This window comes from Canis lupus, chromosome 16 (assembly GCF_003254725.2).
Source record: "Canis lupus dingo isolate Sandy chromosome 16, ASM325472v2, whole genome shotgun sequence".
In the NCBI taxonomy this organism is placed as follows: domain Eukaryota; kingdom Metazoa; phylum Chordata; class Mammalia; order Carnivora; family Canidae; genus Canis; species Canis lupus.
Window position 1 is genome coordinate 9,471,693 of NC_064258.1, and position 24,932 is coordinate 9,496,624.

The 24,932-nt window shown below is 40.3% G+C and overlaps 1 protein-coding gene and 1 non-coding gene across 6 annotated transcripts in view; both read right to left on the reverse strand.

Moving 5' to 3' along the window:
* UBN2 (ubinuclein 2) overlaps positions 1 to 21,500 on the reverse strand; it is an 87,160-nt gene extending 65,660 nt beyond the window's left edge. Inside the window, exons 1-2 of one of the 5 annotated variants that reach the window (XM_025433974.3) lie at positions 20,809 to 21,500; positions 16,255 to 16,347 (exon numbers count right to left, since the gene is read on the reverse strand). In XM_025433974.3, the coding sequence (XP_025289759.1) occupies positions 16,255 to 16,347; positions 20,809 to 21,261 (546 nt within the window). In that variant the 5' untranslated portion in view covers positions 21,262 to 21,500. The remainder of the gene's footprint in view (positions 1 to 16,254; positions 16,348 to 20,808) is intronic. The other 4 variants (XM_049095235.1, XM_049095234.1, XM_049095236.1 and 1 more) reach the window with 4 other exon arrangements.
* On the reverse strand, positions 6,070 to 6,106 carry LOC112651085 (U7 small nuclear RNA). The gene has a single exon (XR_003130596.1). It is a non-coding gene; the product is annotated as a U7 small nuclear RNA (small nuclear RNA).
* Positions 21,501 to 24,932: the final 3,432 nt, after the last annotated feature.

A 24,932-nucleotide genomic window follows, 5' to 3' on the forward strand; every position in this document is an offset into this window, starting at 1 on the left:
TTAAGTCCTCCCAAACTTTGAATGTAAATTGTGCTTAGGGACTTGCTCTCAAAAAGTAGAGTATGAAAGGGAAGGGACAAAGTAACTTTATAGTGAGAAACCTGGCCAACATGACCTCGGCCAGGTGATCAAGTTCAACATCAACATGATTAATTCACATTGATAACATGTACCTTTGATATGATGCGATAAAAATGGCACCTCTGTGGTCTTCTCTCAAAAGCTTATAATCCTAGTTAACCATGAGAAAAACATCAAACAAACTAAACTATGAGAAAAACATCAGGCAAACTAAATTGAGGGACACTCTACAAATAACTGATCAGTATTTCTCAAAACTGTAAAGGTAATTAAAAACAAGGAAAAATCTAAAAAACTGCCATAGTCTAGATGAATCTAAAGAGACAAAAAACTAAATGTGATATAGTATCCTGGATTGGATCCAGTAGCTAAAAAGGGCATTAGGAGTAAACTAGTAAAATCTGAATAAAACATACAGCTTAATTAATAAGAATATAACGCTGGGTTTGTTAGCTGTAACAAATCTACTATACAAACTAAGATGTCATAGGAGAGAGTGAGTGAGAATTATATGGGAAGTCTCTTATTATCTCTGCAACTTTTTTGTAAATCCAAACAATTCGTAAATTTTCTAAACCACCACAGAATTACACACATTAGACATACAAGAAAAATGAAACATGAGTGCATGCAAAAACTGGTGTAAGATCTGAAGTCTACTTAATTGTATTGTGACAATATCAATTTCCTACTCTTGATAACTATAGTTTTGTAAGATATCACCACTGGAAGAAAGTGTAATTGGTACGAGGGGAATTCTCTGTACTATGTGTGCAATTTTATGTGAGTCTATAATCTTTTTAAATAAAAAGTATTTTAGGGGCACCTGGCTGGTGCAGTCAGTACAGTGGGATCACAACCTGAGCCAAAGGCAGAGGCTCAATCCCTGAGCCACTCAGGTGCCCCATAGTAAAAGCAATCTTGAAAAAGAAAAATGAAGCTGGATGTATCACAATCCTAAATTTCAAGTTATACTACAAAACTATAGTAATTAAAACAGTAAGGTACTGGCAAAAAAAAAAAAAAAAGACACATAGATCGATGGAATATGATAGGAAGCTCAGAAAAAAAAAAAAAAAAACCCACGATTATATGCCCGATTAATCTTCAGCAAAGGAGGCAAGGGGCAGCCCGGGTGGTTCAGCGGTTTAGCGCAGGCTTCAGCCCCGGGCATGATACTGGAGACCTGGGATGGAGTCCCATGTCGGGCTCCCTGCATGGAGCCTGCTTCTCCCTCTGCCTGTGTCTCTGCCTCTCTCTCTCTCTCTCTCTGTGTCTCTCATGATAAATAAAATTAAAAAACAAAAAGGAAAATATAGTATATTTATAGAAAAAAAAAGAATTTAAGTATGAAAAGTCCTGTCCTAAGAAACACTGCTTTTTAAAAATATTTTATTTATTTATTCATGAGACAGAGAGAGAATGAGAGGCAGAGACACAGTCAGAGGCAGAAGCAGGCTCCATGCAGGGAGCCCAAATCAGGACTCAATCCCAGGACCCCAGGATCACATCCTGAGCTGAAGGCAGGCACTCAACCACAGAGCCACCTGGGCATGTCCTAAGAAACTTAAAACAAGACAATCCACTCAACAAATTAAGTACCTATCAAGTACCAGTCTTCATGGACTTTATAGTATTGTAGACAGGAGAAGATTAAATAAATAATTACAGTAATGATAAAGAGCAGAAAGGAAAATATAGGTGGTACCAGACTTTTTTTAAAGTGGACTTTTTAAAAAAAAGATTTATGGAAAAAAAAAAGATTTTATGTATTTATTCATGAGAGACACAGAGAAAGAGAGAGAGGCAGAGACACAGGCAGAGGGAGAAGCAGGCTCCATGCAGAGAGCCTGATGTGGGACTGGATCCCCGGACCCCAGGATCACACCCTGCGCCGAAGGCAGGGCTAAACCGCTGAGCCACCGGGCCTGCCCAATTTAACAAAGGACTTAATCAAAGTTTTCCTGAGAGGTTTATGCCCAAAGATGAGTGGAAGTAATCACTTTTGGAAGCCACTAAAAGGATCAGAATAGGGCAGTAAACTGATAATTAGTGCTTAACAAAAACTACTCCTGCTGTTATAGTGGGGAGTGTAGCAGATAGGGAAATCAGTTAGGAAGTAAAAAAAATTCAGAGATTTGCAAGAAAGTCCCAAGTTGGGGGGGGGGGCGTATAAAAAATATATGAGTACCAATCATGATGATTATGATGATGGACTCACTGAATGCTAACTTTGTATTAGCACCTATTCTAACTGTGACTACCTATTATTTCACTTTTGGCAAATGGGGAAAGCTAAAGCTTGGAAAGGGCAAATAATCTACAATCACAGGTGAAATAATTGAGCTAATCTTCAAGCTCATGACTATCTGACTTTAAAGTGCCCCTCTATTAAAAGTTCTATAAAATAAGGGTGCTCGGGTGGCTTAGTCTGTTGAGTGTAAGACTCTTGATGTCGTCTCAGGTCATGATCTCAGGGTAGTGGGATGGAGCATGGAGTCGGAGTCATGGGGGTGTCTGTGTATGCACTCAGCAGGGAGTCTCCTTGAGAGTTTCCCTCTCCCCTGCCCCATCTACCCTCCACCACTTGCATTCATCAAATAAATAAATAAATAAACCTTAAAAAAAAAGTTCTAAAAAATAAAAAAAATAAAAAGTTCTAGAAGATAAGTTAAAGAAGGGATCCCTGGGTGGCTCAGTGGTTTAGCGCCTGCCTTTGGCCCAGGGCATGATCCTGGAGTCTCAGGATCGAGTCCCACATTGGGCTCCCTGCATGGAGCCTGCTTCTCCCTCCACCCATCTCTGCCTCTCTCTCTTTGTGTCTCTCATGAATAAATAAAATCTTAGGGAAAAAAAAAAGATAAGTTAAAGAATCTCTGGGGTCATTTTCCCACTTGGAGACACCTTAGACTCAATACTAAAAATTGAGACCAATGTCCCCCTGTCAGTCACCTCCAAATTAGCTTCTCCCACTTAACATTTCCATTTTATTCATTGTTTTTCTTCCTTAAAACTCCACTGTTAGCTAAAATTAAAAAAAGACTGATGATACCAAACAATAAGGATGTGGAGCTAATAACTCTCCTACATGGCTGGTACAAAATGATACAGCTACTCTAAAAAGGTTGGTGATTTCTTTTTTTTTTTAAGGTTGGGGATTTCTTATAAAGTTAAACATATACTTACCATATAACCTAATAATCCCACTCTTATATTTAGTCAAGAAAAATGAAAATGTATGTTCACAAAAGACCTGTATGCTAATGTTCAGAGCACCTTTATTTGTAGCAGCCAAAAACTGGAAACACCCAATATCCATTATCCAGTGAATGGATAAACAAACTGTGGTACATCCATATAAAAGGATTATCAGGCAATACAAGGGAAGAACTGTTGATAACATGTAACACATGGGTGAATTCATACTAAGTGAAAGGGGCCCAACACAAAAGACTTTAAGATTCCCATTTACAGAAAACTTCTAGAAATGGCAAAACAAAAACAAAAAACCTATAATGACATGAAGTAGATCTGACATTGCCAGGGACGGACAAGAGCTGAAGGGAGAGGATTATTTGTAGAGAGGTAAAAGGGAACTTTCTGGGAAGACGAAATTGTTCTGTATCTTGTTTGTGGTAGTGGTTATACTACTGTGTACATCTGTCAAAATCCATAAAATTATACAATTAAAATGAATTAATTGTATGCACTTAAATTATCTTTCAGTAGTGATTTTTATTTTTTCTTTTTCAGTAGTGATTTTTAAATTCATTTTTAGAATCATGATGATGTCTACTCCAACTCTCTCCCCACAAACCTTTGTTCAAGTGAATATTCACATCTACAACTTCCTTTCCATTCCACCTGCCACTGCTATCCATAATGTTGGCCATTGTTTTTCATTTAAACGTATCAAATGCTTTAATTAGCTCTCTTCCCTCACTTATCCTAATTTATCCTGCATAATATCATCTAATTAATATTTCTAAAATACCATTTCGTATCATTCCCCTGCCCAAAATGCTTCAAAAGCATCTCAGCTATTATAAAATAAATCCAAAACCCTTAATATGTCATTAAGTGCCTTGCACATGTTGATTTAAACTACCTTTCCAGGGATCCCTGGGTGGCGCAGGGGTTTGGCGCCTGCCTTTGGCCCAGGGTGTGATCCTGGAGACCCGGGATCAAATCCCACGTCGGGCTCCCGGTGCATGGAGCCTGCTTCTCCCTCTGCCTGTGTCTCTGCCTCTCTCTCTCTCTCTCTCTCTCTCTCTGTGACTATCATAAATAAATAAAAATTAAAAAAAATAAATAAATAAATAAAAAAAAAATAAACTACCTTTCCAGGGGCACCTAGGTGGCTCAGTGGTTGAACATCTGCCTTCAGCTCAGGACATGATCCTGGGGTACTGAAATCGAGTCCCATATTGGGCTCCCCACAGGGAGCCTGCTTCTCCCTCTGCCTATGTCTCTGCCTCTTTCTGTGTGTCCCTCATGAATAAATAAATCTTTTTTTTTTAAACATTTTATTTTTTATTTTTTATTTATTTATGATAGTCACAGAGAGAGAGAGAGAGAGAGGCAGAGAGACATAGGCAGAGGGAGAAGCAGGCTCCATGCACCGGGAGCCTGATGTGGGATTCGATCCCGGGTCTCCAGGATCGCATCCTGGGCCAAAGGCAGGCGCTAAACCGCTGCGCCACCCAGGGTTCCCAATCTTTTTTTTTAAATATTTATTTATTTTTTTTTTATGATAGTCACAGAGAGAGAGAGAGAGAGGCAGAGACACAGGCAGAGGGAGAAGCAGGCTCCATGCACCGGGAGCCCGACGTGGGATTCGATCCCGGGTCTCCAGGATCACGCCCTGGGCCAAAGGCAGGCGCCAAACCACTGCGCCACCCAGGGATCCCATGAATAAATAAATCTTAAAAAAAATAAATAAACTACCTTTCCAACTTTTTCTTGTAATTTTCCAAGGTGAACATTTTGATCAATTCAATCTTAAGCTTATCTTTCCTCTGCCTCCTCATCGGGAATAATCTCTTACTCCTCTCTGAGGTCTCCCACCCTTCCCAGCTAGTAAGTTTTAAAACTTTTCTCCTTGATGCTTGCTATTTAAAATCAAAATCTTTTCCTGCTCTAACATTTTTTTGTCTAGGCACAGCAAGCTGCCTATAAGACTTAACCAGGGAAAACTAAAATACAAATAGGTTCTGTTGAAATGGGAACAATCATACATATGCAGAAGTACAAATAACTCATGCATAACTAGAAAGATTTAGGAACATTTAAGTCTAGCTGAGGTGATCAGCGGTTACCACAAGCAAGTGTAGCTGTTATTAATAGTTATGAGTCCATAATCTAATATATGCAATAAAATGGCTAATTAAGTAAATGTGAATCAATGATAGTAAACAAAATGGCTAAAGCTTTACTTAGCAGTAATAGTATTAATCTCACTAACAATCCTTCTCAAAAAAAGGGTTTTACAAGTATAAGATCTTCACCAAGCATTATCAATTATAGTATCATAACAATAACAAAGGTATAAATTACATATACTATGACACATGCATTCAATGTTAACAGCCACTTTAAAATAATGTGGTAAAGAATATTTAATAATATAGAAGGCAACAAAAGCAGTATACCAAATACTATGTATAGTTCAGGCTATTTACAGAAGTTAATATTCATCAAGCTTTTGAAAGTGTTCAAACTAACTGGTAATTGTGGAGATAACATTAAAATAACAAGATCTTGCTTTTTTAATTCTCATATAAACAGTAGGATGTCATTTATGAAAAACACACCATAGCAGCATATGCCTATAGATGTAATATAAAATGCTCAAAGAATTCTAGCAAGCAGAGAACCATGGTTTTTACCAATTGGGAAGGGATATAATTGGAGGTGTAATGAAAGAGATTTTGGTTTAATATGTATTACTTGAAAAATTATTTTTCCTTTGGTAGAAACTGGAAAACCTGGTTTCTGGACAAATTCTAAAAGAGCTGAAACACTTCAAAAAAATTTTTTTAAAGATTTTATTTATTCATGAGAGACAGAGAGAGAGAGGCAGAGACATAGAGACAGAAGCAGGCTCCGTGCAGGGAGCCCAATGTGGGACTCGATCCCGGGACTCCAGGATCATACCCTGGGCCGAAGGCAGGTGTTCAACCGCTGAGCCACCCAGGTGTCCCTCAAATTTGTTTTTATTATTTTTTAAATTTTATTTATTTATTCATGAGAGAGAGAGAGAGAGAGAGAGAGAGAGGTAGAGACACAGGCAGAGGGAGAAGCAGTCCCCATTCAGGAAGCCTGATGCTGGACTCGATCCCAGGTCCCCAGGATAATGCTCTGGGCCAAAGGTGGCGCTAAACCGCTGAGCATCTGGGCTGCCCTCAAATTTGTTTTGTTTTTATTTTATTTTATTTTATTTTATTTTATTTATTTATTTAATTTATTTTAGAGAAAGAGAGAGAGAGGCAGAGAAACAGGCAGAGGGAGAAGCAGGCTCCATGCCAGGAGCCCAACACGGGACTCGATCCCCGAACTCCAGGATTGCGCCCTGGGCCAAAGGCAGGCGCCAAACCGTTGAGCCACCCAGGGATCCCCTCAAATTTGTTTTTAATAACAAGAATGTATCCATGTGTTACCTGAATGGTTAAAAATAATGTTGTAAGTGCAAGAGAGCACATTCAAAAAAAAAAAAAAGGGGGGGGGGGCAGGGGGGCACATTCATAAGCATAAAAGCATTTTCAAAAGCCCTGAAAGGCTACACATCCAACTGGTTATGCCTGGCAGTGGGATTATAGGTGATTAGGTGATTTTTATTTTCTTCTGTTTATCTGTATTTATATATTCTTTTACAATGAACAAAATCTATGAAATATGTAAATACAGAAATACATCTCTAGGAAAGGAAACTCAGTGATTATCTCTAAGGAGGGAAATGGTTAGCTAGGAGTCAGGAATAGGAGGGAGATTTACTTGACATATTTCTTTTGTATCTTTTGAGTTTTTGTTAAGTACATGTATTATCTGTTCAAGAATTTTACTTTCTGAGGCGCCTGGGTAGCTGAGAGTCTGCCTTCAGCTCGGGTCTTGATCCCAGTCCCACATTGGGCTCCCCATGGGGAAGAGCCTGCTTCTCCCTCTGCCTGTGTCTCTGCCTCTCTCTCTGGTCTCTCATGAATAAATAAATAAAATCTTTTAAAAAAGAAAAAAAAATTTTCTTAGGTGTGGACCACCCAATGTTCAATACCATTTGGGTTTTCACTCCTTATATGGTTCTGCTTCCTTGTCCTTTGGACAAGCTGTATTTGACAAACTCACAACTGAGTAGCTCTTTCTTAAATCCCTTCCCATTAGCCAGGGTTAAATAGTCTTTCCTCTACCTATGGCTTTCTGCCAAAGCATTTATTGTCAGGCACATCCCAGTTCCTTCCTTCATCAAAGAGGCCATCACAGTACAGTTTTCTGGCCTCAATTTACTTTTCCTCATTCTTCTGGCCTTCTTGGAAACTCATCTCCCTTGGTTCGCCCTCTCTGCCTTACCTCTTCTTTTTTATTTTCCACTCTCTAGTTCCCTAATGGTGCTCAAGTCCAGTGATATGCAAATGGTATAAACTGGAACCAAATGGAGAGCTGCCAAAAAGACAATTCACAAATATTAAAATTTCACTTTGGGACGCCTGGGTGGCTCAGTGGTTGGGCGTCTGCCTTTGGCTCAGGGTGTGGTCCCAGGTCTGAGGATCGAATCCCATATCGGGCTTCCTGCATGGAGCCTGCTTCTCCCTCTGCCTGTGTCTCTCTCTCTCTCTCTCATGAATAAATAAATGAAATCTTTAAAATAAAATAAAATTTCACTTAAGGAACTCAAGATAGATTGTCAAAAGATTATATTATAGTGTCCTCCCCATTAGGCCTATTTTGAACTGGTCTCTTTTCCAGCAGCCTTAGCAAGGAGACTCCCTGCAACAGAATCAGTCTTACTTGATAAACTCCCTGAACCTTTGCAGTTGTTGATGCTTCACAGTTTACATGATAAATGCCTACGATAAAAACACAAAGTTTATTTTCTGAATTAAAAAAAAAAAAAAAAAAACACCTTTTGAGTTTTGCTACACCTAAAATGAAGAACCCCATTTAAATCTACTCCCCTAGGGCACTAGTTTACTATGACTCAGAAGAAAGTGACTTACTGAATCATTAGTACCTGTTTAACCTGATAATCAGTGTTTCAAGCCAATGCTGTCTCATTACACTATAATACTAAGCTAGAAAACAAACAAGATGTTCTTAGCACAGGACCCTCCCTCACCTCCCTCCTAGTTGCCTCCAAGTAATAAGAAACCTAACTAATAAGCAACATTCATTACCTATGGAAGGCAGAGGAAGCATGACACTGATGCTAAGACTCCAGTCTTATAACTGAGAAGAAAATATTTCTTGGTTACCAAGCTTCCCTATTTGTCTAGCCCAGTCACAACCTTATCCTTTTCCATTTCTTTTGATTTCCTTAACCTACCAATAGAAAAAAAGGGAAATTTAAGTCAGTAGAAATACAGGCAAGAGCTGACTTAACTGCACAGATACAGTGTAAACAGATTTCTTTAATCATGACTTAGGATATAGGGCCTTCCTTCCAAATAGCCTAAAACTGCTGATTCTCGATCATTCCTAATGGATTTAAGGAAGTTGAAGAGAATTTGTTTAACTCAGAGGCCAAGGTACTGAAAGGGCATGTCATGTCACACGATTACCACTGGTAACTGCAACAGAGAAAACTATTACTTAAGAGTTCTTCCTTGCCCTATATTTATTTTATTTTTTTAATGTTTCTTTTTTTTTTAAGATTTTATTTATTTATTCATGACAGACACACAGAGAGGGAGAGAGAGAGGCAGAGACACAAGCAGAGGGAGAAGCAGGCTCCATGCAGGGAGCCGGATGTGGGACTCGATCCCGGGTCTCCAGGATCCGGCCCTGGGCTGAAGGCGGCACTAAACTGCTGAGCCACCGGGGCTGCCCCTTGCCCTGTATTTAAAGATAGATAGATGATAGATAGATAGATAGATAGATAGATAGATAGATAGATAGATAGATAGATATTAATTGATGTATTTATTTGTTTGTTTGTTTATTTATTTATGATAGACAGAGAGAGAGGCAGAGACACAGGAGCAGGGATTTTATTTATTTATTCATGACAGACACACAGAGAGGGAGAGAGAGAGGCAGAGACACAAGCAGAGGGAGAAGCAGGCTCCATGCAGGGAGCCCAATGTGGGACTTGATCCCGGGACTCCAAGATCCCGCCCTGGGCCAAAGGCAGGTGCTAAACTGCTGAGCCACCCAGGGATCCCCCTTGCCCTGTATTTAAGAACCCCAACCTCAGTTTGTTTTAAAAGGTTACGAAGCAGGGACTCCTGGGTGGCTTCTTCCTCTGCCTAGGTCTCTGCCTCTCTCTCTGTGTTTCCCATGAATAAATAAAATCTTAAAAAAAAAAAAAAAAAAAGGCCGTACAAGAAAAATCAAGATTTTTCATATATTTTATTTTTTTTTTTTTTTTTTAAATTTTTATTTATTTATGATAGTCACAGAGAGAGAGAGAGAGGCAGAGACATAGGCAGAGGGAGAAGCAGGCTCCATGCACCGGGAGCCCGACGTGGGATTCGATCCTGGGTCTGCAGGATCGCGCCCTGGGCCAAAGGCAGGCGCCAAACCGCTGCGCCACCCAGGGATCCGATTTTTCATATATTTTATTAAAAAGTTTATTAACTCCATTTGAACTGCTTTATTTTTTTTTCAACTGCTTTATAAGACTGCTCAGAATTACTTTTATACATGAAATCTACCTTTATTCTCCCTCTTAAAATAAATACAAAGCTACTAGGGCTCTGAGAGTCCAAAATCACAAAGAATGAAGCAAAAAAAATGTGGTATTCAAAGTCTATATGGTAAAGTAAGCAAATTTTAAAGTCATAATGTGATTTTAGAAATGCTAATAAATGCTTGGCAGACTACATGCCTTCCTATTCCATGGGTCATTCAGATGCAAACAGTCTTAGCTGAGCCCCTGCTAAGCACCAGATATTGTGCTATGCACTTTCATTTAGATTATTTGGTTTATATCCAATTCCAGAATAGCATGATCTTTCAAGATAGCTGGAGTAACAGAAAAATCACAAAAGAAATCTTCCAACCACCACAGGTTATCCTATGCCCGAGATGGCTTAGAGAAGAAGCCTATACTCATCAAAGCGAACAGCATTCGCTGATCTGTACGGTATTATATGGCCTCAGAAAATGCATACACAATCTAGAAACCATCTAAAGATTGAGTTAGAAATTGAGGATATTCAGCAAAGTAGGATTTTTACCTTAAACATTGGGAGACTTAAAATTGCCAATGAGGGGGCACCTGGGGGGCTCAGTGGGTGAGCGTCTGCCTTTGGCTCAGGTCATGATCCTGGGGTCCTGAGATTGAGTCCCGCATCAGGCTTCCTGGAGGGAGCCTGCTTCTTCCTCTGCCTAGGTCTCTGACTCTCTCTCTGTTTCCCGTGAATAAATTTTAAAATCTTTAAAAAAAAAAAATTGCTAATGAGGAAAAGAACACAAGCCTCTTTAACCTGTATCATACTTCCTTCCTATAGTAACCAACAAGAAAAATTTGGAGCCTATAGGAAAGTGTTCAAAGTTGGACTTAGCTCTGAAATAAGATTTATGTACAATAACCAACTTAGAATACTCGAGGTAAAATTAAGTACCGAATAGTTCTATTGCTTTTCTTTTTTTTTTTTTTTAATTTATTTTTTATTTTTTTTATTTTTATTTTTTTTCATTTATTTATGATAGTCACAGAGAGAGAGAGAGGCAGAGACATAGGCAGAGGGAGAAGCAGGCTCCATGCACCGGGAGCCTGACATGGGATTCGATCCCAGGTCTCCAGGATCGCGCCCTGGGCCAAAGGCAGGCGCTAAACCGCTGCGCCACCCAGGGATCCCTCTATTGCTTTTCCCAAGAAAATATGTAGCAACTGATGCTGAACATGCATTGTCACATTACCTGGAGAGTAACATAAGGGGAACAAGACAAGGCAATAAAAACAAGATAGAGGGAAAAAACACACAATTCAATACAGGGTGCTATTTTTATAATTTTACACTCCCTATAATTTCTATTACTGCATTTCAACTACCAAAACTGTCTCAATCCTCCTTCCCCAAGCAATTGCTACAAGTGAAAAGATACGTCCCAAACTCCACAATTCTCCTTCCTTCTCCCACGAGTGATGGCCTTTTCCACTTCACACAACTCCTCTCCAGCACTTGCCAACAGCTACACATACTCAAGACCACAAGAAGCCCATAAACTTGCCTCCACGCTTTCCAAAAACCACTCAATTCATTGCTAACATCACTTATAGACCCAGCCACCCCTCAGGGAATCAGATTTGTATCTGAAAACCCCCAATGGAGTTTAACTTGCTCAGTTCTCTGAAACATCCTGCAAATGCATCCTCCTCCACAATGGAAATGGCAAGCCCTCCCACTTGTTCCAACCCCTCCGATTCACAGAAAAGAAGAGGCAGAAAGAATGTAAGGGTAGATGGACTGATGAATTAAATAAATTAGAAAAAAAGTGGTGAAGTATACCAATGCCTCCAACTAGGACTTGAGAGCCGGATGTGCCCCACAGATGTTTTGTTTCGTCAAGCAGGTGTTTTAACCAGAAGCCAACATTTAAAAGTAAGAAAAGAAAGAGGAATATCCAGATTTCAGCCTTCTTTGGAGAAATGTAAAGATCCGGCAACCCTAAGCTCAGGTCCCTGTGAAGTGACAAGGGCTGAAGCTGAATAGCACCTGTTTCCTATTTCAGACAATCCTCCAGCTTCACTGTCCACCTACCTGGCCTGCTTTACCGATGCTTCAGTGGACATGCTGGGGACATCTGAATTTGCTACTCCTGAACTACAGTAAACTATGGTCAATAACAATCTTCAGTGATTGTTTAAGAATGATCTTTTGTGAGAACCTAGCACTAGACAAAGTATCCTCTCCCAGGCCACTTTTGGCTCAATGATTATCTTAAAGGATTCCAAATAATGTGTATTATGGTCTTTTAAGATGACCCTAGTAAACCTGTAAACAGTGATTGAAGGACTAAACATAAAGGCCATTTGGAACAGAATGCCTGAACTAAAAAAAATCAAAATCAGCAGAGTAGTTAATAGAGTTTGAAAATCCCATACATGTTTATGTTAAAAAGAATTTATGACATCTACAGAATAAGATGGAGCAGTTCTCTGCAAGAGTGATATGTTTAATATCATTTGATATGTTTAAATATCATTTCATATTTAGATAGCACTTTAAATATTTCCAACATTAAAAATCTATTTTTTCATCTGACGTTGACAAAACCCATGCTATAAATATAAAGTTGGCTAGGCAGATCTTGTTTTCCCCTCACAGATACCAAAGCATAAAGACGCCAAGAGCCTTCACTAAGGTCACCCAGCTAGTTAGTATGGCAAAGACAGGAGCAGAATCCAGCTGTGCTAACTCATAATCCTGTGCTCCTTCCCCTTCAATACATTGTTGCTGCCTCTTATCCACTCGATATCCTACAAAGGATAGGAAAGCTATTCCAGGGATTACAGAGAAATGTGGTTCCACAGGAGACTGGAAGAATCCATTCAATGAGACCAAAGTCTCTAAAATTCCTTCCAATTTCAAGAATGGAACTGGCCCTTCTGCTCACTTTCAAATCTCCAGTCATTCGATTCCATAGGCACTACACACTACTGTTCAGTAGTACATTTGTGTGTCATATATATGTCTCATCTTCCCAAATATTTTGAAAGTTCCAGGAGAGGGCAAGTATCATGCCCCTTTGTACATTCAATACAAATGCTTACTTTATTATTTATACAAAAAACTATACCTCTTGTTCCAAAAAACAAAGAACTAGAAGTGACCTTAAGTGAATTTCAGAAATAATGATAAAGACATCTAAATTATAACATGAAGGAAACAAAAGTAAGAAGAGAAGGTGGCCAGTTTTATGTTTTATAAACCTCCAAGAATTGAGACCTCTTTTTGTCACTGCAAAAAAATATTTTTTTAAGGGAAATGTTACCTTGGTGGGTTAACATTTTACAAGATTTTACATACAATATTTAAAAGTTTCTTTATTTAAAATTTACATATACATATAATATATGCATAAGTATAAACAGACATAGACATCTGAATTTGCTACCTCTGAACACCAAAAAATCTTTGTTGTTTAGGAGTGATCTTTTGTGACAGCCCAGAGCCTAGAGCTGAATGAGGTGTCTTCTCTCAGGTCACTTTTAGCTTGATGATTTTCTTACAAGAGTCCAAATAATTTGCTATAATACACATATTTAATATCTGTAATATGCATAGGGCATAAAAGCTTCATAAGGTAAGACATTTTAAATCCTCCACTTAGAATGAAAACAAGACAGTGAGTAAAATAAAAATCAAGAGAGCAAATACAGATAACAAGAGCAACATTTTATCCCTGCACAATGACAGTACCTGGAGATATCCCAGTTATTTGGAACTCAATTTTACACATCAACCAACCTCTTCAGAACATTGGTTTTTCCATGCCAAGTACCATCCAAAGGCTCCTCAAAAATATATATTTTTTTAAGATTTTATTTATTTATTCATGAGAAACACAGAAGAGAGAGAGAGAGGCAGAAATATGGGCAGAGCGAGAAGCAGGCTCCATGCAGGGAGCCTGACATGGGACTCAATCCTGGGTCTCCAGGATCACGCCCTGGGCTGAAGGTGGCGCTAAATCACTGAGCCATCCAGGCTGCCCCTCCCCAAAAATATTTAATGCTAACTCTGAGGCAATACATCATATACTGAATCACAACACTTATAGGATCATATGCTAGGAATTTTTCCATTTGTGAAGGACAATTCTAATCCGTAGTTTCATAACCTATGCAAAATTAAGTACTCTAATGTAGTGCTGGAGAGAATGGAAATTGGTAACTAGAAACTCGTAATATATACCCAAACTAAATAAACACATAAATCTTTTGACCTAAAAAATTCTACTTCTGGGAATCTGTCCAACAGATAAACTTGCAAATGTGTGAAATGCCATGCTACAAAGTAATTTAGTGTAGCACTATTTATAAGAGCAAATTTTTGGAAAGGACTCAGATCATTTTGGAACTGGTTAAATAAATTGTGGTATGTCCATACAATGGAATACCATGAAGCCCTAAAAAAAATAAAATAAAAAAAAATAAAATAAAAAAAAATAAAACTCTCTTTGTACTGATATGAAAAAAAAATCTCCAAATTAGAGTACCTGAAAAAAGCAAAGAGTAGAATTGTATATTCTGTAATATATGTAAAAAGAGATGTGGGGGCTGGGGGTAATATATGTATATACATAAAATATCTCTGAAGGACCCCAAAAAACGTTACATGCCTCTAGGAAGTGAGATTATGTAGGTGAACAACAGAATGAAAGATTTTTCATTCCATAACTTTTGAGTTCTGAACCATGTAAATACATTGCCTGGTTAAAACATTAAATTTAACCAATGTATTAACTTGTAAAACAAAGCCATAGGGGTGCCTGGCTGGCTCAGTCAGTAAAGCATGCAACTCTTGATCTTGGGGTCGTGAGTTCAAGCCCCACACTGGGTGTATAGATTACTTAAAAATAAAAATCTTCGGGCAGCCCGGGTGGCTCAGCGGTTTAGCACCGCCTACAGTCCACGGCCTGATCCTGAAGACCCGGGATCGAATCCCACATCAGGCTCCTTGCATGGAGCCTGCTTTTCCCTCTGCCTGTATCTCCACCTCTCTCTCTCTCTCTCTCATGAATAAATAAAATCTTTAAAAAAAAATAAATAAATAAAAATAAAAATCTTAAAAAAAAAAAGCCACAGTATGTTAGGATTTCTAATTTGAGAACATTATATTGTAATTAAACACTACAGTTTAAGTAACAATTTTTGCTATTCTTTCCATCAAAACACCCACAAGTCCATCCCTAAAATTATCATATAGTCACAGAATATAAAGCCAGAAGGAGCCTCGAAAAATATTCAAAAAAAGAAAACCATGGTCTGAAAAGATTAAATAATTTCCTCAAAGGACAATATGTTGGTGGTCAAGTATGGCCCACACAGTGACTCACATTCCAAAGTATTTTCATATATTTCCCTGACCCCAAACAGATTATTCATTAGCACAAGGAGCCAACAACTGTCAACCAAGATCCCAGTTGCATCTGGAGGATGACATGAACGACAGAGCCAGTGTAAGCTGACCTCCTATTTCTGTGAGATACTTTCCAATGCTCATCACAGAAGAACAAGAAGGTGTCTTGCTTTTCTTGAGTTATGTTTTAGCAAAGTGGCCATGGAGTAAAACCATAGGATAAACATGGGGAGGGAGAGAGATTTCCTATAATCTCAATTATACCAGAAAAATGTGAGAAAAATGTTAAGCAACTTCACAATCAGGTAATCAGAATTTACTTTTATATTAAAACAAATATCAATCTGTTTATGGCATAGAATGTAAAATGTACATGAATTTTTAAGGTAAATAAGACACTTTCAAAGAAATGTCATGCTGCTACTGATTGATTCTGCTCCCAGAAATGTGTATCCTAGAAATACACACATTCATTCTCTTAAACTCTAATGAGGCAGGAAGGCTTGAGAACTACTACACCAAAGGCATTAAAATAGCCTTCTCAATGGCAGTAGAAAAGGCAAAAGATTAGAGCCAGGCAGATCTGGCTAAACAGCCTGGTTCTTGCCACTGTGTAACCTTGAACTCAGAGCATCAGTTTCTTCATGGGTTAAATATGGTCAATATTACTTAATAATGTAGTTTTACTATAACAATGGGAGATAATATATGTTAAGCAAGCTGCCTGGACTCTAGAAGGAGTACAATAAATGATGGCTACTATTATAGCCATCACAAACCTATCAGAATCTTTGTCTAGCCATTTATTTGGATGCAATTTATGAGACTAAAATAAAGTGGGCAGTGGATATTATAAGCCCTCCCAATCAGTCACCGAGAGAAAAAAAAAAAAGGCCAATAAAGTAAAATTACCTAAATGCAAATATATTATACTCACATATTTCATTTCAAACTTCTTAGCCAACATTTCCACTTCTTGCCTCTCTTGATGTTCATCATTAAATGGGTCTTCTGTGTGAATGGGCTTCTTCTGATTCAAAGTAAATAGGAAAAGAAATAGAAGTATTAATATTACTTCAACCAGAGTTGAATATATCCTTAAACTTAAGAGTTAAATTTTCCAAATATTAACACAAGTAAGTTAGAAGCATTAAAAGTAACTACAAAGAAATGTTGGTTTGTAGGAAAAACACTTGCAGCTTTAATGGATTCTTACACATTCTCAAGTTTTTCGGTGGTGAAGAACTCAACAATTCAAATAGTCTCCTCTCACAAAATGGTCTGTGGTCACCCCTCTCCAAAATAAAAAGACCAAAAAAAAAAAAAATCCCCAAGAAAATTAAGTGAAAATGAAAATCCCACTCATAACTCTAGTTTGAGATCTTCCCAACAAAGATAACCGCTTTGGCCAGGAAATACTTCTCAAAGAATCTCCAGGTTATTAATCAGCATCAACACTGAATCATCTGCCCTGAGCTATACATCACACGGGTATCTGTAGCTGCTTCAGCCTTCTGGTGAGGCTCAGCATCAAAACCTCAATCTATACCACTATCCTTCTTGTCCATGGATATTCATTCAGGGAGTACATACTACTTTTAAACAAAGCTAGAAAAGTGAAAGCTGGGCAGCCCGGGTGGCACAGCGGTTTGGGGCCGCCTTCAGCCCAGGGCGTGATCCTGGAGATCCAGGATCGAGTCCCACACCTCGGGTTCCCTGCATGGACCCTGCTTTTCCCTCAGCCTGTGTCTCTGCCTCTCTCTCTCTCTTTCTCTCTCTCTCTCTCTCTCTCTCTGTCTCACATGAATAAATAAATAAATATGAATAAATAAATAAAATCTTAAAAAAAAAAGAAAGAAAGAAAAGTGAAACCTGCAAACAAAAAAGTTACATTACTGTGGCTTCCTTCTAGTGGGGGAGGATGAAAGTTTAACATAATACATGGCTTTAAAAAAACCACACACACAGCTAGGATCCCACATTCACCATCTATTTACCAAAACAAACAAAAAGATAAATCACGTCCTTTACTCAAGTTTACTATTTTAGCAGACACATTTCATTATACATAGAGGTTTTCAATTCAAAAGGGGGGGAGGGGCAGCCCTGGTGGCTCAGGGGTTAAGCGCTGCCTTCAGCCCAGCAAGTGATAGTCTATAAAAATAGAGTTAAGAAAAGTGACTCACTTTTCTCTCAGATTTAAGGAATAAACCCCTACCCACAATCAAGGCTCTAAGTAATCTTTCTATTTTTCAGGTGAAATGACTATCTGCAAATCAGTAAATATCAAAATTATCAACTACCCATAGGTAATAACATTATAATAATTTTGTCCTTTGATGTTAACTCATTAACACCATCCTCAGATCTTTCACATTATTGAAAATATGCAGTATGACAAGCAACATAATAGCCCAGAATTCTCTAATAGTATTAACTACATTGGCACTATAATAACTTATTTTTCTTTTCATAGTAAATGCTCAATTAATCATGTTCACAAGTGGATATTCTGGTTAACGGATTCTCTGGTTTACTAAGAGTTAAACAAAATTTACTTGCTTATCAAATTACTGCCAGAACTTATTTCTAAGTTCTGTACTATTACTCTTTAGCCAGAAACGGTAAACAAATTATCTTTGAGGATAGAGATGATTGCAATGCCTCAGTCATCATCTTGAACCACTTCAATCAGGGCTTAGTAGTCTACAGAGGTAACAAGGTTAAGGGTTTAGTTAACCTGTGTCCTTAAACCTGACAAGAAGGGCTTTTTTCATACTTTGCCAACATACGCTCATTTAACTATGCTTTTCCTTATTATTAAAAAAAATAAGAGTACACAAAAAATTCTGACTGCATTCAGTTCATCAAGGTTTTAGTGTTTATTCTGTATTTATGAAGGGGGGGTGATTTAAATGTATCCCAATATAGATGGTATTCACATGTCACAGATTTATACCAATAACATAAACTAAAATCTTATTCAAGGTGGCTATTTCAAGATTTAGAATCTTTTTTATTTTATACGATCTCTTTCCCTCTTTCTATTTAAACTGTTACGTGATAAGTTGTTCAATTACAACAACTCAAAATTTAGACTATTTAGAAAATATTAAACATCCTTAAAAATAACTAAAAAAAAAATAAATAAATAACTAGACTTCCCTTGAGGGGAAGAAAAACCAAATTTGAGAATCACCATTCTGCAGATCAATTCTATTGATCTCATTTTGCTTTTTGTTGGTTTCTACTACCAGGATTTCCATTCATGGAAATATGACAACCTCGTTTAGAGAAATGTTTTCTATAATTCCTCATGTAATAAATATGTTCATTGGGAGTAATCATAGATAAATCTGCCAAAACTCAGGTCACAAATGTGCATTGTATTTTTTGTCCAGAATGCAACAAATAATATGTGGCTGAATATATAAGAAAATTTGACCAATATAACCCTAAATTGATAGTATAAACAGAAAAATTAAACTGAATTATTTATCTTTCATGTACTAGTTACATAAAACTAGTAATTCTGATTATTAGATTAACAAGGCAGGGTGTCAAAATTAACTTTTTTATCATAATTTAAACATATATCTATGATTAATTTATCATGGCATGAGTATCATAGCATTAAAGAGGTTCATACAGAAATCTCTGTATGTCTACCATAATTCTCATTTTAGTTCACTTTGGCAGGATCCTCTACATTTAAACTATACAATTTTAAGAAATTTTGTTTGACTAAGATTTGGTATTAGTATGGAAAGAAGTACTAATAAAATTACGTGCTTTGTGCACTAGCCTCATTTGTTAGGTGGGGGGATAATGGCTCCTACCTCCAGGAGCTCTGCTGGACTAAATTCCATAAGCCATGTACCTTACTGAGAACTGTGTCTAGCAACCACACAGGAAGAATTCAGCAAATGTTAGCTACCATAACGTACTTTTGCCCAAATATGATGCTTTTCATCCACAATTTATGAAGTAGGTTAAGGAGTAAAACTGCAAACTCACTTAGAGTAGGAGATCAAATACAATTTATTTGAAAAATGCTCCGGTCCAATGTTTTCAAAATTCTTGTGGGGGAAAAAAAGAAATAACATCACATTTATAAATAGTAGGGGCACTAGAGTGAATCTGAAGGATACAATGTTTGTGCAAATGGCCAAAATGATCTCTACCCTTAACAAGTCATTTTGGTTGCAAACATTTAGTACTGATTTGACCACACAACAATATTTGTAAATAATGATCAAAAGATTAACTGGCCTTAAAATAAACAAAACCCAGGGACACTGTTTAACATATTTTTAAACTAAAGAATCATTCATTCAACTATAAAGATAGTTGAGAGTGAAAACAAATGACTTCTGGGATCCATTAGACCTGTGCTAAAGCAACACCTGATAAAGAGCATAATCTCTAAACAACAGAGGAAATTGTTCTCTTACGTTTCCCTTTCTAACTTACTTCTAAATACCACCAAAACCTATAATAAAAATGACCATCACCAACAAACCTCTCTCCTATCTCCCTTGTTCACTAGTTCCATCGAAGGCATACCTATGTATTTTCGACAGTCCCTAAAAAGCCAAACCTGTTTTGGTTTTGTTTTTTTTTCCCATCATTCTCCAAAAATTACAACGGCCCGTGCAACACCAACACCCTCCAGCTTTTGGACCTATAAACTAATGATATACACTCAAATAGGAGTATTATGGGTCGGCGCCAATAAAGCAGAAGACACCTTCCATTCAATCACAGTTAAACAACAACAACAACAACAACAACTCTATAGAGAAGACAAAGCTAAATAGGTTTACCAATACCAACGTGAGAGAAAAAGAACCAAATAACTAACCCACTTCATCATTCCTACAGTGGAATCTTCAGTCTGAAGACGTTTACTCTCAAACCCCTTCAAAGAAGAGAAACAGCCCACGCACGCAAGCACAACTCAGGCGCCAACCATAACAAACAGTGATGAAGAGGAGGATGACATGGAGGGGTGACACTATCTCGCTGCTTGCATTGGGGGGCGTGTCCCCCAAGGTTTTTCTTCTTTTCTACTGGAACGACTGCTGGAGCTCCGCAAGGAAAAGCCAACCACGTAGCTTGCAGAGCACCCCCCCCCGCCCCCAATTTAGTGTGGGGAGCAGAAAGGAGTCAATTCTGAGGTCTCGAAAGGCGCAGAGGAAAACCGGCTCCGGGCGGCCTCCGGAGCGGGCGCACGAGGGAGGCGGGGGGTGGGGGGGTGGTCGGCGGAGCCAGGTGGGAGCCGTAGCCGACCCGGGGGAGCAGGGGGGGAGGGGAAGCAGCACCCAGCACTCGTCCACCCGCTCGGCCCCCGCGCCCTGCAGCCCTGCAGCCCACCCTCCCAGGCGACCCAAGACGCGCGGAGCGGGCGTCGGCAGGTGCGAACCACTGGTAAAGGCGGACGCGTCCTGAGGCTCCCAGGGTCTGGGGGGTGAGGGAGAATCTTCTGTACCCGTTGTTCTCCGCACAGCAGCAGCTCCGGGTAACTGAACTCCACGCAGCTCTCGTCGGTGGGATCCTTGAGCACCAGCTCCAGGCGCACCGTCTCCCTCGGCGGCCTCTGCGGCGGCTCGGCCCGCGAAGCCGACTCCCGCGGCGGGGGCGGCGGCAAGTGCAGCTGAGGGAGCGGCGGCGGCGGCGGCTCGGGCCGCGGGGGCTCCCGCTGCAGCGACATGGGCGGCTCGGCGCGGCTGACCTCGCGCTGGGGGAGCGGCTTCTCCCGCGGCGGGGGCTGCGCGTCCGCCCGGGGGGCAGCCTCCCGCGGGGCCGGCTGCTCCGCCCGGGCCGGCTCCAGCCGGGGGGGCTCGCGAGGGTGCTCGGGCTCGCGGTCGGCCCCCGGGTAGTCGGCCTCGCGCCGCCTCACCGGTGACAGGCTAATAAACGCTACTCTGCGTGGCTCCGCCATCCCCACTGTTCTGGCCCTCCGCCTTCGCTCGAGCCGGCGCTCGGTTCTACGCCGAGTTGCTTGCCTGCCCGCCCTTCCTTTTGCTTCCCGTCGCTTTTCTTCCCTCCACCACCCTCAGTCGTCTCTGCCGACGCCACCGTGAGCGCGCACCGGGCCCCCTTCCCCGCCACTATGTTCTGATGGGCTCCACCGCCATCGCCAGGGTCGCCGCGGCCGCCATGTTGGATCCCCCACATAAATAGAAGCAGGCCGCTGAGCGGGCGCATGCGCAGACAGGACACGCTCGCGTCCACCGTCGTGGCCGTGGCTCAGTTTTCCTCTTTTCCTCCCAACAGTCTGGAGTCCAGACAGGTCAGCGGAAGTGACGTCGTGGCAGGGCCGGTTTCCTTGGAAACGAAGACGCCGTCTGCGCCCTTCCTAAAAGGGAGGGGTCTGGGGTTTCCCGAGCTTCCCGCGCGCACCCGGAAGCCGGCGGCGCGCGCGAGGGGCCCGTGCGGCACACACCTCCCGCGTTGGGCTCTAGGGGACCGGGGTTGTCAAGCGGGGTGCGCGAGGAGGAGACGGAGACGGGGCTGAGGGCGGACGCGAGGACCCGCCGCAGCGCCTGCTCGCCCGGCGCCCCGGGACCCGGGGAGGCCAGGAAATGGCTCCCCGCAGCCAGCCTGGCGGTGCGGCGGCCGCCCACGGGCCTCGCGTGCCCCGACCGCCGCCGGCTGCCCTGGCCCGGCCGCGCGGGCCGCTCAGTGCGGGGCACCGCAGTGAAAACGCTCCGTAACGTTTCGCGGTTGGGGTAACTGAGTAAACCGAGAGTCCCGGGCTCGTCCGTGAAGCCTCAACTGTCGAAACCAACGGGACGCTTCTCAAAACGATTTGGTGGCGCTTTAGGGAACGCGCTCTGGAGGCAGAACGCCTCCGCGCCCGACTCGAGGCGGAGCGGGGCCGTGGGCACGCCTCTGAGGAACTCCTTGGGATTCAGATTTAAAAGGATGACGGAGTTCTTGCCCGTTTTCCTCCATCGAATAGGAAGCAAACCCGAGGTCCCGGACTCTTCTCCAGATCCTAAAGCGAACTCACGCCTTCTGCTCATCCCATTAACCGGATTGACGACGTTAACACCTATTGATGACTCTTTGATGGAGTCGCTATGACGTCATACTCCATGTAGTCGGTATGACGTCATAGACAAATTCTCAATGTAGTCACTGGCGTTATAGACAAAGTCTTAATGTCGGTATGGCGTCATAGACAGTCTCAATGGCGTCGGTATGACGTTATAGACAAATTCTCTTTTTTTTTTATTCTGTTACTAACTGTATGAAGATAAGCGATGGAAAGGATGTCCCGAGGGGTCCCTCCCACCTCTGAACTGCTCTTATTTTTCCTTGGTGGTATGTTTTACCTCCATTATCTTCTTTGCAGTGGCTCCCATTCTGATGGTGCCCTGGTGGTCTCATTTCTACATTGTTTTAGGAGCCCTTAAGTGTCCTTTAGTAGCCCTTTACTGTCCTCCGTCTCTTCCTGCCAGTCTTGCAGTGCGACTATATTAATGCTTCTTTTTTTATTTTTTTAAGATTTTATTTATTCATCAGAGAGACAGAGAGGCAGAGACATAAGGAGAAGCTGGCTCCACGCGGGGAGCCTGACATGGGGCTCAAACTCGGGACTCCAGGATCACACCCTGGGCTGAAGGCGGTGCTAAACCGCTGAGCCACCCAGGGATCCCCTATATTGATGCTTCTAAAACACGTTTTATTACGTCATTACTTGTCCTGGCTGCAACTTACCTACAAAGTAAATTCTGCACTTCAGGGCAGCCCAGGTGGCTCAGCGGTTTAGCGCCGCCTTCAGCCCAGGCCCTGATCCTGGAGACCTGGGATCAAGTCCCATGTCAGGCTCCCTGCTTCTGCCTCTCTCACTCTCTCTGTGCCTCTCATGAAAAAATAAATAAAATCTTTAAAAAAAATAAAAAGTTTTCTGTACTTCATACAGAATGCATAGTCAGTATCACCCACAATTTAACTACACTGGCAAACTGGTAATCTGTGGGCCAAATCATTCAGCAGGTGTTACTCTTCCAAAGTTATCTTCTAACTTCTAACGCATAGTTTTCCCAACTTTTGAACAACTCACAGAAATAGATTCTACATTGAAACCCAGTATACACACACGTACACATTCACAAAACTTGTGTAAAATAAAGAACAAAATTAATACAATATAAGTGTGTTTATAATACAATGTAGAAACCAAGCTTAATATAGATAGTACAGAAGCAAATTAGTAAAGATTTTATTTAAAGCCATGGAAGTTTATGCCTGTTCATAGGCTGATTCCAGTCTAGAATGCATGAAGACAATGCTGCATGTATATCCGGTCTACTATTGAGCTTGATTTTTATTTTTATCTTTTTTTTTAATTTAATTTATTCATAGGAGACAGAGGGAAGACAGAGACATAGGCAGAGGGAGAAGCAGGCTTCCAGCAGAGAGCCCCATGTGGGACTCAGTACTGGAACGCAGGGATCACACCCTGAGCCAAAGGCAGACACTCAACTGCTGAGCCACCCAGGCGTCCCTCAACAATTTTTTTGGATCTCTATGGTTTCCTGATCATAGTTGTTGTTCCATTACTTGCAATCCCATTATAAATTGTATACAGGTCTTTTTATGCATTGTTATCCATTATAAACTGCATGAAGTTTTTTTATTGACTTAAATGCTGTTTTCTAATTTTAACTATATTTTTCTCTATACAGACTCCTCTATAAAATGGTCTTGCTACACATATCTGACATAAAAGTATTAAAGAACTCACTGAATTAGTACTCTCATCAAGTTGGACTATAACTCCATGGTAATCATTGATTCTTCTCAATGTTCTATGGTAATTGAGTTGATACTGTGTTATTGCCAGGAAGCATAATTTTGAATTTATCAGCTGCTTTGCCACCAAAAACATATGCACCAACATATTGGAGGAAGTGGTTTCTTAGCACTTAGTATGAACCATTTCTCTCCTGCCACAACTAAACACAAAGATTGTCTTTCTCATATTTGTGAAGCAACTGAGAAACTGCATCAATAACTTTATGCCTGTTTCCTTAACATATTTTAGGGACTTATATGCTATATTTTCAAATGTCCTTTAATTTTGAAGGTATTAATCTTTCTCTTGTTGGAACTGCATTCTCTTTTTCTTTAAAATGTAAAATCTGTTTTCTGATTATTAGAGTAACATTTTTTTCCTCAGTGTTTCCACTGCACTTCCAAATCTAGCAAGTAAACCTGAACACAGATCCTGTATTTTTCACTTTATTATTTCTTTTTCTTCTAATAATAAAGCAACTTCTTTGAGAACAATTTACACAAATTTGATTAATAAATAGTACACACACACATATAGTGCACACCTACACCATACATGATGACACACCTTTTCCCAAAAATGTACATTAAGTTCTTTATTGGAACTCAATTGAAAACTCTAGATCTTCTATCAACAAATAAAATGCCCTGGTACACAATTTTATAAATCATGAGTAGTCATAATAAATAAAATTAGACTGTACAATGTAATCTGTCCAACAAATTAACCCAGGAATTGGAGTGAAATACCTGCTTATATATCAGCTCTTCCTCCTGGATTCTAGCCTTGAATAAGGATTGATGAGG